General features: G+C 49.8%; 1 protein-coding gene across 8 annotated transcripts in view; it reads right to left on the reverse strand.

Moving 5' to 3' along the window:
* TEAD1 (TEA domain transcription factor 1) overlaps positions 1-12007 on the reverse strand; it is a 268795-nt gene that overhangs the window by 55789 nt on the left and 200999 nt on the right. For 4 of the 8 annotated variants that reach the window (XM_072794037.1, XM_072794036.1, XM_072794035.1 and 1 more), the window contains 4 exons: positions 4191-4202; positions 3239-3373; positions 1940-1986; positions 1140-1201 (listed from right to left, as the gene is read on the reverse strand). In XM_072794037.1, coding sequence (XP_072650138.1) covers positions 1140-1201; positions 1940-1986; positions 3239-3373; positions 4191-4202 — 256 coding nt within the window. The remainder of the gene's footprint in view (positions 1-1139; positions 1202-1939; positions 1987-3238; positions 3374-4190; positions 4203-12007) is intronic. The other 4 variants (XM_072794034.1, XM_072794032.1, XM_072794031.1 and 1 more) reach the window with 1 other exon arrangement.

The following is a 12007-nucleotide window of genomic DNA, read 5'->3' on the forward strand; positions in this document are numbered from 1 at the left end:
TTCTGGCCAAGGACCCTCGAGGCACAATGCTATGTGGCTCCTCACAAGGACAACTCCTGCCCAGGTTAGGAGCTGGAGGACACTTCCTCCCGGGCAAGGGGACTGGCTGGGTGGGGTCAAGGCCGGCATGGCTGAAGGGCCTAAAGTGAATCCCACAAGGATCCCCTGAAACGCTTCCTGCGTTTGCCCATCTCCTTCCTTAAGACTGTGGTCACCAGCACAGCAGAGCTCTCTCAGAAGGCTCGGTGGCCCTGGAACAGAGTGCAGTGTGTGAACGCATGTGCCTGTCTGGGGCTCTTCCACTGAGTGGCTCCACATGCCCGGGGGTGGGGAGGAAGCAGGTGGGCCGGCCAGATCCCCGTTTCCTAGTCGAAGCTTCTCTGGAAGCTCTTCATTAAGGAAAGGGTGTGAGGAACCGAAACCCACTTATGTAATGAAGCATGAATAATACCCTAGCGGCCCTCAAGATCTGAATTGTCCAATTCAGCCTGTTTATGATGAAGAAGGAACCACAGTAACTTCCCCTTCCAAGGGTGACCCAGGATCCCCGGTGAAAGTGATCGGGCTTCTTCCCTTTTTCTTTTCTTTCAGTTTTTTTTTTTTTTAATTGAGATATAATTGGACATATCCACGGGATCCCTGGGTGGCGCAGCGGTTTGGCGCCTGCCTTTGGCCCAGGGCGCAATCCCGGAGACCCGGGATCGAATCCCACGTCGGGTTCCCGGTGCATGGAGCCTGCTTCTCCCTCTGCCTGTGTCTCTGCCTCTATCATAAATAAATTAAAAATTAAAAAAAAAATTGGACATATCCAAATCTTTTTTTTTTCCTTTTTAAGTAAACTTGATGCCCAGCGTGAGACTCGAACTCACACCCCCAAGATCAAGAGTGGCATGCTCTACAGACTGGGCCAGCCAGGCGCCCCTGGCTTCCCTTTTCTTTAAAAACCTCCTGGGAGGTGACTGGGGGGACTGAACATGTCTGTGACCCTTCTGAGCCCCAGGCTCAAGGAGGGTAGGGGGGAGGAGGGGGTGCCCCTGGCACTGCAGTGACAGGGGATATGCCACTGTGGAACAAAGCGATGGGCCCGGCTGCTGGCTGCGCAGGACGTTCCTCCGAGTGGCAGACCCTTGGACACTCACCTGGAATGGGGGCTGTGACCGCTGGCTGGATGGGGTAGGCCTGCTGCACAAAGGGCTTGACGCTGGGGAGGGAGGGGTGGAGTCAGAAATCGAGACTGTAGCAGTGGCTGCTCCCCGTGTCTGGCCTTGGCCTCCCAGGGCTAGGGGCCCAACCTGCACCCCACCCCCCAAAGGTTCCCTGCCTGCAGGTGGTCGCACAGCCCAGAAGAGCTCCGCCAGGACAGAGACAAGACGGTTGCTCTCTCTGATTGAGAGGGTCCAGCATGGTGCTGGGAACCCAACCATCAAGCCTCACGCCCTTTCAGTGAGATGAGCTGGAGAGACATCAGCCCGATTCCCAGAAGCTGTGACATCTATTTGAAAGTCTCTTCTGGTCCCTGCAGTGACCAAGGTCAGGGGTCACCATTCCCAGGCACAGTCTGGGACAGGCTTTGGGCTCTCCTTCTCTTGGCCCAACAGCTTAGGTTCTTTTGAAAACAGGAGGGCAGGATTTCCTTTCTGCTTTTATCTCCAGACTACCCTCAGCTTCCAGTTTACGAGGCCTGCCTCCCTTGCCCTGAAAACACCAGCAGGATTGTCTACACTTCAGGTGGTGGAGAGCTGTTTACACCTCTCCTAGGCCTACTCGGTCTCTTTCTCACTACTGGCTGCAGAGGATAAAGGCAGATGACTTTGGGGAATCTCAGGTTAAATCTCTTTTCTCCTTCAAGCCCCAAGGCATTCTGGCCCCAGAGAAACACCACCCAGGCTCTGCTGTGACCAGACCCTTGTTGTCACTGCCAGCCCCTCCCCAGACTTACTCTTGTGAGGATCCTGGCTGCCCTGTTTGTATCATTCCTGGCCAGAACTGGAAGGCAAAATGCAAGAGGCATCAGGATTAGGAGTTCACACCTAAGCACCGTTCAGGATGTCTACACGTTGCAAGCCCTGCTAAAGACGGTGGGCTCAGATCATCGATCAGCTCCAGAGTGACCCTCTCCAAATGCAGATGTGGTCACCGGTGTGCAACACAATAGCAACCTGCATCCCTGGCCTAGCAGCCCAGGGCTCTAGATAATGACCCCGAGGGTAGGACGAGGCAGCAGCTCTTCTGTGTTCTCCTTACATCTAACAGGCGTGTGAGCATATTACAGGGGCTCACACAGACTCCATCTGACGGCTCTATCCATGCACCTACCCATCCTTCTCCTCCTCCCTCCATTCTCAAATGCTCCCTGTGTAACATTCTGCTTCCACAGCTCAAAGCACCAACGGCCCGGCCAGGAGAGGACAAAACTCTGAGTTAGAGGCCAGGAGCTCCGAGAAGCGATGCGGATGCGTCCTTTGCCGGGAGCTTCCCTGAGGCATCTGGTGCGTGACCCCCTGCTGGAGAGGCAGCGAAGGGAGTTGGGAGGCCCTGGGTTTGAGTCCTGCCGGCACTATGCGTGGTGATCAAATCACCTCAACTCGCTTGTTATTCAGAAAGATGGCAATAATAATTAGAGGCATCTAAAATGACTGCAAGGGCAGCCTGGGTGGCTCAGCGGTTTAGTGCCGCCTTCAGCCCGGGGTGTGGTCCTGGGGACCCGGGATTGAGTCCCGCGTCGGGCTCCCTGCATGGAGCCTGCTTCTCCCTCTGCCTGTGTCTCTGCCTCTCTCTCTCTTTCTGTCTGTCATGAGTAAATAAATAAAATCTTAAAAAATAAATAAATAAAATAAAATGACTGCAAAGATTAATGAGATTATAATGTTAAAACTCCTCAGCCTTCAGTAGGTATAAAAGAAAACAGTATTAGAATACTTTGTCCCTCTTGGGTTTAGTTCCCTGAAAGGGGCCCTGAGGACACATGAAAGGAGAGCAAGGGGCAGGAAAAAACAAATACATAAATAAAGCAGAAGCAGGTCGCGCCACAGAAGGGCACCAGCAAAGTGATCCCTAGTTCCATGTCTGCAGGGCCCAAGGATCCTGGTCTCTTGCTTTCTCTTCCTTCTCTCCCAGCCCCTTCCCTCCCTACGCGCTTCCACCACCGTGCAGCCGCATCATCAGCTGCCCATCGGCACGCCGGGGCCGCCCCCCTCGGGGCCACCACAGCCACCACCACTGGACGGCTGTGACTTACCCCCGGCGCCCCTGGGAAGGCGGGGCGTGGAATCCCGGGCAGCCCCAGCTTGTTGTGGATGGCGGTGGCCGAGACGATCTGTGCGGACGACATGGCGGCCATGTGCTGCAGGGCCTTATCCTTGGCAGTCTGATCCTTGAAGGCGACAGGGACACACAGACTTACTACGTAACACACGGCTACCAGGCAGCTTCAACAGGCACAGCCACGAGCACATGGACTAAATACAGAGCCACAAAGGAGGCCGGAGAAGCAAACATGCACGGATAAATAAACACAGCCAGAAGGCTAAAACACACTCAACCCACTGCAACTCTGAACCTCTACTGAGACGGCCCAGTGGCAAGGTTTAAAAAAAAAAAAAAGATGTTTTAATCCGTTTTTCAACAGAATGGGAAGCTTCTGAGAAGAGCGGACAATGTTATTTATTTTTCCAGCTTCCAAAGGGAGATTTCTCCAATTACTTAACACACTCAGGGAAAGGGGGGGGGGGGGGGGGGGAGAAGGCCCTGCATTGAAGCATAGAGATGGGAAGAGGGAGAGGGGAGAGGGGTGGTTGTGGATCTGGGGTAGGACCAGCCACAGGGTATGGGCAGGACCCGTCTGTGTGCGCTGTCCCAGGGGTCACAGTCCAGGAGCTGCTGGGGTCATGCGAGGCCCGCAGGCACCTGGTGGGGAGGCTCAGAAGCAGCAGGGCAGGTGGGAGGCCGTGACGGGGCCAAGCAGCATGCTGGCGGGGGCGCATGCTTTCTCAGGTACCCCCACCGTGGGTCTAAGGCTACACGGGTTCTCTCTATGGCCAAGGACACGGGGGATGCTACTGGGTAGGTGGCTTCTCCCTTTCTTATGTGGGTCTTTTCTAGAAAAGCCAAGGCTGGTAACACAAAGCTAGCCAAAAAGCCTGCCAAGCACAGCTAAAATACAGAATACTCAATTTGGTGAAGATACTTACCATGCTTGTTACCTGGATACAACAATAAACAATTTGTTAAAAGAATTGCGTAGAAAGGCAGGGATATTTTTCTTCTTCACTTAAAAAATATATATATGTTTACACACAAACACACAATATCGGGTACAGGGGAATGCATAGGGCTATGGGTCTTTTCCACATTTTAGCAGGAATGTAGGACCTAGATAACGATCTAGAAAGGCAATCAGCAACCAGTCCACCCCTTTCAAAACCTACTCCCAACCCCTCTGAGCTGGTTCTGTGGCTTCCCCAATGTAGACAGAGAATTGGTCAGACCCTTGGTACGTGTTCCTGATGGTACAGGCAGAGAGAACTTCATGCTTGATAGACATGTCACGGTTCCTGGGTGCTCACAGAAGGTCTATACAATCTATACCAGGCCCAGACTCCACCAGAACATGAACAAAATGGTGGCACCAAAATAAAGGGATCCCCGGCCACAGATGCCACTCAGAGTCAGACAGCAAGTGAAGGTCAAGGGAAACTTCAGGCTAAGACACCAGGTCTAAGACTCAGGCCACAGTTGGCTTCAATGTTTACAGATTTACCCAAAGGTGAGGGACAAGCATGCTGAAGGGGCCAGAGGCTAGGCCAGAGGGAGAAATTAAAATTATAATGATAAAGCCAAACCTACAAAATAACTACTAGGGGCTTCTAAAAAAGATCAAACTAGGTGCTCTCAAGGTATAGACACCACTTGGCCCAGTAACTGCCAGGAACACCATGTGGATTTTCTTTCTTTTTAATTAATTAATTAATAATTAATTAATTAATTTTTCCCCATGTGGATTTTAAAAAACCTTACATTAACCCTTGGAAAAGAGCCTAACACTTGCATAAAATTTTGAATTTTATACATTTCTCTGGCCCTCAACTGGAAAAGAAAGAGAAATAGTCTCATGTAACAGCTTTTTGGGGTTGTACATGGTCACTGGATCGTCTTGAAGGGCATGTGCTGCAGGTGAATGAAACTGTGAGGAGCCAGTTAGCCTGCAGGATTCCTGGTCCCCAACAGAATGGCTCCGGGGACTAGCGTGGTGCTTTGCTCCCCCTGCTCAGATGGCATTCTTTGAGTTGAGCCTCCACTTGCTAATCTGCTGCATGTTCTACCTAAGGCTACCTCCCTCTGTAATTTTGTTTTTTTTTTAAAGAGCCAAATCATTTCGGATACTGAGATGCCCAAAAAAGACTTATCTTGATGTCAGTGGAATCAACTGACTAGGTGTGCAAATGCCCTCAAGCCAAACTGAGCCTGACACACACACGTCTCAGCACCAATCTATTCCTAGCTGGTCCCGTGGCCCCACCTGCCACCTGCCCCATCATCCCCACAGAGGGTGACCTAGGCATAATGAACAGAAAACCCAGCTCCAGTCCTACTACATCCTTCTCTGTCAGGAGTGTCTTGACATCAAAACAAGTGCCCTGGTGTGGTATCTTTTTGGATCCGTCATCTGGTACGCCAGCCCCCAAGCCACCTAACCCCTAATGAGAGGTTATAAATGTCCTCGAGGTGACTTCTGAGCTCAAGTAATGTCACAAATATAACCACAGGCGCCTTCCACCACAAGGAACAATCCTGACCACTTGTCGAGGGGCCAGCCAAGGGAGCCGGGACAGTGGCAGCCCAGACTCCTTGCTGGTCTGGCTGATGTAAAATTGAGGAGTAAGAGCCGCGGGCCTGGCTGTATTCCAAAAGTCCATCAGTGGCCCCTGTGTTCATGAGACGCTGATGACAGGGGTGACTCCACTCACCCAAACACAGTGTGTGTCTGTGAACACCCGGTGGAGGGAACTCAAGAATTGGAAGTCCAGGTGTGAATGGAAAGGAGTCGCCCACATCTCCATAGCCTGCTTTTATTCTACCAGAGGTGCTGGAGATGTTCCCCTTTGCTAGTCTGACTGAAAAGTTCTTGGGACACCTGGGTGGCTCAGTGGTTGAGCATCTGCCTTCAGCTCAGGTCGAGATCCCGGGGTCCCAGGATCGAGTCCCTCGTGAGGCTCCCTGCAGGGAGCCTGCTTCTCCCTGTGCCTGTATCTCTGCCTCTCTGTGTCTCTCATGAATAAATAAATAAAAATCTTTGGAAAAGAACAAACAAACAAAAAACAAGGAAATCAGTCAATGAGGAAAGGAGAAATGTCACCAGCTTTGCTGTTTAGGTCACACAGCATCAGGACAGGGCCATTTTCTTTTGCTAAATAAAGAAGGTTTGACTCTTACTACCCTGCCATCCAGGAGGCTCCAAGGTTTGACTCCAGCCATCCAGGAGGTTCCCAAATGAAACAAATGCTCAAAGGCCGGAGAGCAAATCAATCTTTCCCACCTCACCAACTCGCTCCATCCCAGTAAAGGGGAGTCTGGAGATGTCGCTCCAAACCGGACTCTGCCTGACGTTAATGGATTGCATTACCTTGAGCTCGTCACCTAACCCTCTAATTTTCTTCATCACTGAAATGAAGACTCATACTTTATGCTCCAAAGCCCTTCTGGCTCTGTCACTATAAGCACGAGTTCCATTTATAAGCAAATACATCTTAATACATAAAGCCAGAGAGTACTGGTGAAATGATAGCAAGATGTCAAAATTTGGGCAGCTTTTGGCTGCCTATCCTAACAGAGAGAAAGCCAAGCGTGGAGAGGAAATTTTATCTCAAGTAGAGGTTCTTTCTGCACTTGACCTAGCTATTTGAGAATAGGCAATTTTCTGCAAATGGACTGAAATGTCTATACCCGTGATTTCCTACCTTTTGAAGTGGAGACACTCTACCTTCTCATTTAATAACATCTCCTCCTTTATCTAAAATATATATTTAAAAATTAAAAGGATAAAAAAATTTTTTGTCTAAAAAAACAAAAGCAGCCCTGCAGATAATAAGCACTGCCAGTGATATCTCAAAATCAGAACCAAGAGCCTGGCTGTAGACCCATTTAATCTGAAATGGGAGTACGGAAGGATGCCAAGCTGAGAGATTTCAATGGAAGGGCCTCTAAATTGTCATTTTCAGCCTAGAGATATATGCCTGGCTTTCAAGAAATTATAACTCTTAAGTGTCCGACCTGAGTAAATTGCTTCTCTGTGTCACTCTGGTCTAATATGCTGGACTTTTAGACATTCCACTCCACCCTTACCACTCACCCCAGAATAAAGGAGGAAGTGGGGGGGGGGGGTTGTTAATCTACCCGAATGACTATGCTAAGGCAAATTCAAGAGTATCAGCTACATTTGTATACCAGAGTAATTTTATTTTCAGATGTTCTCACATCAACATTTCTGAAATGTGGATGAGATTCACAAAGGTTGAGCACGCTGTTTTATCTTGAAAACTTGTTAAGTCAATACCGAGTTACCCCTATGATGTCTTAGATTATGGGACATTCTCTCGATGAGTGTGTCTACAAGAGCATGCATGAACAAGGACACTGTGTCCTAGCAAAAAGCATGGACAGCTTCACAAGGATCCTCATTACTGGTTTGAAGTCCTTCCATCCCTAAGATTACAAAGAATGAGGCCACAAAAAGCCAAATAAGTTTGGGGATGGAGAAAGAAAAGGCAAATCTCCCTTTACCAACAGAACCCTAACTCAAGCCCCTGACCTGAAATGTGGAAAATAACTTATGCAACAGTGGGGTGGGGGGTAGGGGGGTTGCTAAAACACATGGCCCGTCTGACCGAGGAATGATGGCAGATGAAACACTGCACCTAGGGATGCAGACCTCAGTACCCAGTTGACTTTCGTCCCTGACCCATTTCTGGCATGCTATGCTGTCAACAGCCTCACCACTGCAGCCAGCGGTGGTGAGGCAGGCTGGGTCACGCATAAGCTCCTCAGCCTGAAGCCTTTCAAACTGTTATTGTCACTTAGTAAACAGGCTTTCATATTCCATGACGCGGAGCAAGGCTGCGGCTATACCTCTGGGCCCCGCAGACTGCCTCCTTGTTACGGTTTAAATGTGCATGATGTTTGCCAAGTACCTACACGTAATATACGTGACAGGAAGGCAGCGGGATCACAAATGTGCTCTTCAAACTCCAGGACATCTTATGCCTCAGCCTCCAGACAGTGCGGGAGTCTTGGTCTCACTTCCCTCTGCTTCCTCAGCTTTTGATTATTTTGAGGAATCAATGAGCTCATAATTTTCCGCCACTAACCATCAACAAGTTTTAAAGATGACAGTCAAAGGTACACGAGCTTGCGTGTACAATGTCATAGCTGTCAAATATGGAATTTTAATGAACAGCATGCTCCAGACCGTTGGTTCAGGGGCTATCGGTTTAAGACGTAAAGCCTCAAAATCTATTTTATTCATAGGGAAGTCCACCAATACATTGGGGAAAATATGTAACGTTGAAAAAACACCCTGGATTCAAAAACTCTTGACAGCTCTTAAAATGTTTTCCCCAAATATACTTTTCCTCGCAGTACAAAAAATATAATACAAGAGAGGAAAGATAGCAATTTGCTTGCAAAATCACTTTTTCAGAAAAAGACAAAAACACAGAATACTCTTCTAAAAAGTCATTCTGCAGATGTTTCTCAGTCTTGCACTGTGTGGATTCACATGACCTCTGCAATTATTAGCGCTAGCCCCTAAGTAGATAAACATCACAAAACTCTATGATGGTTTGGGAGAAAAAGATGGAGGGCACTTGAATTTCTCTAGCCATGATCTCTAATTTGCTTATTAGTAGAGAAAGCAGGAGTAAATACAAAAGGGGGCTATTTCGGTCGGGCAGCGGCATTAGCCGAGGAGGGAAGGCACATTCATACTTCTCCTGACTTGCCGTGTAATGAGTAGCAATTAATTCATCCTATTGTATTTCCGAATGCCAAAGACTCCATTCACATCAAAGAAAAAATTTTCAAGGCTTTTACCATTGTTCATTTTCAAATGTACTTAGTTATATTTAGTATTTTATAATTGTCGATAGTGTTTCTTTTAATTCTGATGTGGGGCTTCGCATCATAAAAGATTGTAGATGAGGATCCAGGTGATCTGTAGGTATGACTCCACCAGGAAGCCTGGCATTTAGGTCAGCTGCAGCTAGGTCCGGGTGCTGAGGAAGAGGCACCCTTCTGACCATGGCCCCCTTTCCCTTGGGAGGCGACAGCAAGAGACAAGAAGTCAACCTCCTCTGAGAAGCCAGAGGAACCCATGCTGGCAGCAGACTCAAGTTTGGCTCCAGACAGAGTATCAGCTCCTACCACTCATCTGCTCTGTTGAATTCAAACACTCGTGAAGAGGGGGCTCAGCTGAGGGAGACAATGCGGAAGCATCTTGAGTCAGGGAAATGAGCTCTCATCCTTGACCGGCATTCTTTGGGGAGGCAGCATGATCTCATGCAGGTAGTTTGGGCTTTGGTGCAGCTAGTCCTGGGATCAAATTCAGACTTGTGACCTTGGGAGAGTCCCCTGGCCATTCTAAGCTTCTACCTCCTGATTTATAGAATGAGGACATGAACACCTACCTTCAGGACTGCTTTGGGAACTGCATTAAGTATTCCACATGGTGCCCGCAGCCTGGCCATTCAGTGAACTTGCGGTCTGATATGGGGCTCAGGTGACCCGAAAGGCTTAGGAGCCCTGGTTATATGGCACTATGATACTCTAGGGCACAGTCTACACTGGAGGCCCATTAACAACGGGAATTCTCTACAAAGGCATAAAAATGGAGAATGAGGCGGTTTCTATTGCCCTTAAAAAGACCACCCAGGGGCAGCCCAGGTGGCTCAGCGGTTTAGCGCCGCCTTCAGCCCAGGGCCTGATCCTGGAGATCTGAGATCGAGTCCCACATCAGGGTCCCTGCATGGAGCCTGCTTCTCCCTCTGCTTGTGTCTCAGCCTCTCTCTCTCTCTCCCTGTATCTCTCATAAATAAATATTTCTTTAAAAAAAAAAAAAAAGACCACCCAGGTATGGGTTGGTTCACACAGAAAGGTAAATGCACTCAGGCCTCCAGTTTACACTGTGAGTTCCGCATCACCACACCGTGGACGAGAGGTTCTAATTCCATCACGCCCAAGCACGGGAAATTACTGGTCTCCAATCTCAGCTTCAACTCCGTTACATTAAAAACAAGGTAGTGAAACTATCGCTGGGGAGAGAGGGCGCGTGTCACGAATGCCAAAGGAACCCTGTGAAGATCGGGAGATGACAGGAGAGGCGGTGTATCATTTCCCGAATGCCACACGGGCCAGGCCAAGTGTCCCAGTGCTGGCGCTGAAATCCAGGAGGTGGTCATTTCAGGCTTCCTAGGCCTGTGGAGCCCCGACGGCCAATGTCTGAAGGAGCAGGGGGATGCAGAGGGGCACAGGGAGCACCAGTGGGTGAAGTGCAGCAAGCCTCTCTGTAGACAGGCCCATTCCTGGCTGGAACCAGGGGTGATACAACCAGGATGGAGCAGTGTGGACGGCAGCAAGGCCCCAGCGAAGTTCCTGAACTCTTCGGGAGAATTAAATCCACAACTTGAACTTTAAGCTCTCTGCTTATTGGAAGGAATGGCAGATTGGAAAGAATGGCTTGTTCAGAAATCAAATCACAAAAGGCCAGCAGGGCGAGAATGAAGAAAACGGCCCCAGGGAGCACATGTAGCTCGTAAATTAGTCACCAACGACTGGACACAATCGGACAATCTCAGGCCTTTTTCTGCTCTACTGGCATGACGCAATGTCAGCAAGTACAGGCTTTTCTTCAGTGCGAGTCCCGGGCTTGACACGAACACGTCTACTGCCTAAGATGTATTCCTGCCGAGGTCAGGGCAGGATGAAGACCTCCTGTCCTCAGAGTACCGCCTGGAGTTGTGCACTCCCCAAAACACGCTCCAGACCACAAGGGGTCCGGTCCATCTTCTCAAGAGGAAGATGATGATGATGGTCCATGGGTAGCGGAAGTCTGCAGGATGCCCTTCCGCTGCTGCGAGGACAGGGAGGCCTCTGGGCAGGACTGGACAGCCTCACAGGGGGACTGAACATACAGACCTAGAGACTCAGGGTAGATACTCTGAGTGGCGTGGAAAGGCTGCTTCATGTGTGGGCGATACTCTTGCATTCGTTCTATGTGCTGGGAAAATAAATCCCTGGAGCTTTAAAAAAAAAAAATCAGTTGAGGGCCTCTTGGTCACTTAATGGTGAGCGAGATAATTCAGAGGACAGAGTAATTTCTGGAGTTGCAGCCCCGTGTTCAGACCATGCCACATGCTGCCTTCTCGGACAGGCCGCCGCGTCTCAGGGCTCAGTAGGAGATCGCAGGGAGGGGCTGACTGAGGGCCACGGAGCAGACACACATTGAACCTGCTCTGGGTGACGCCACTGCAGATGCAGCTGGTGACAGGAGGTCCAAGGGAGGAAAGCCCACATCCTTGGAATTCCTCACAGAGCCAGAGGTCACTTGCACACTGTACCTGCCCGGCTCCATCCTCTACCTGGCAACCCGAACCAGGCTTTCAAAGCCATGGATCACCCACAACCGACCTCAGGCCTGAAGAGCAGTGGGTCACAAAGGATTCTGCTGGGGCAGGGACCACAACAGGGCATGCCCGTCACCCGAGAAATGATTCCCTCAAAGCTAAGCCTATTGCAGACCAGCAGTTAGCACTCTGATTTGTCTCTTAAGGCACTTTAGTGAAGAAGACTGAAACGAAACAACTGAAGGGTGTGTGTTTAATGTCCCAAATTCTGGCACTCTGGCCACAAATGCCTTGCATTTCCTTGTCCATCTGAGCAGGCTCTTGAATCTCAACTGTGCTCTGCTGACCCCTTGACCCCCAGTTCTCCCTAGTGTCCCAGTTTCTCTGCTCCT

Source organism: Canis lupus, chromosome 23 (assembly GCF_048164855.1).
Source record: "Canis lupus baileyi chromosome 23, mCanLup2.hap1, whole genome shotgun sequence".
Lineage (NCBI taxonomy): Eukaryota > Metazoa > Chordata > Mammalia > Carnivora > Canidae > Canis > Canis lupus.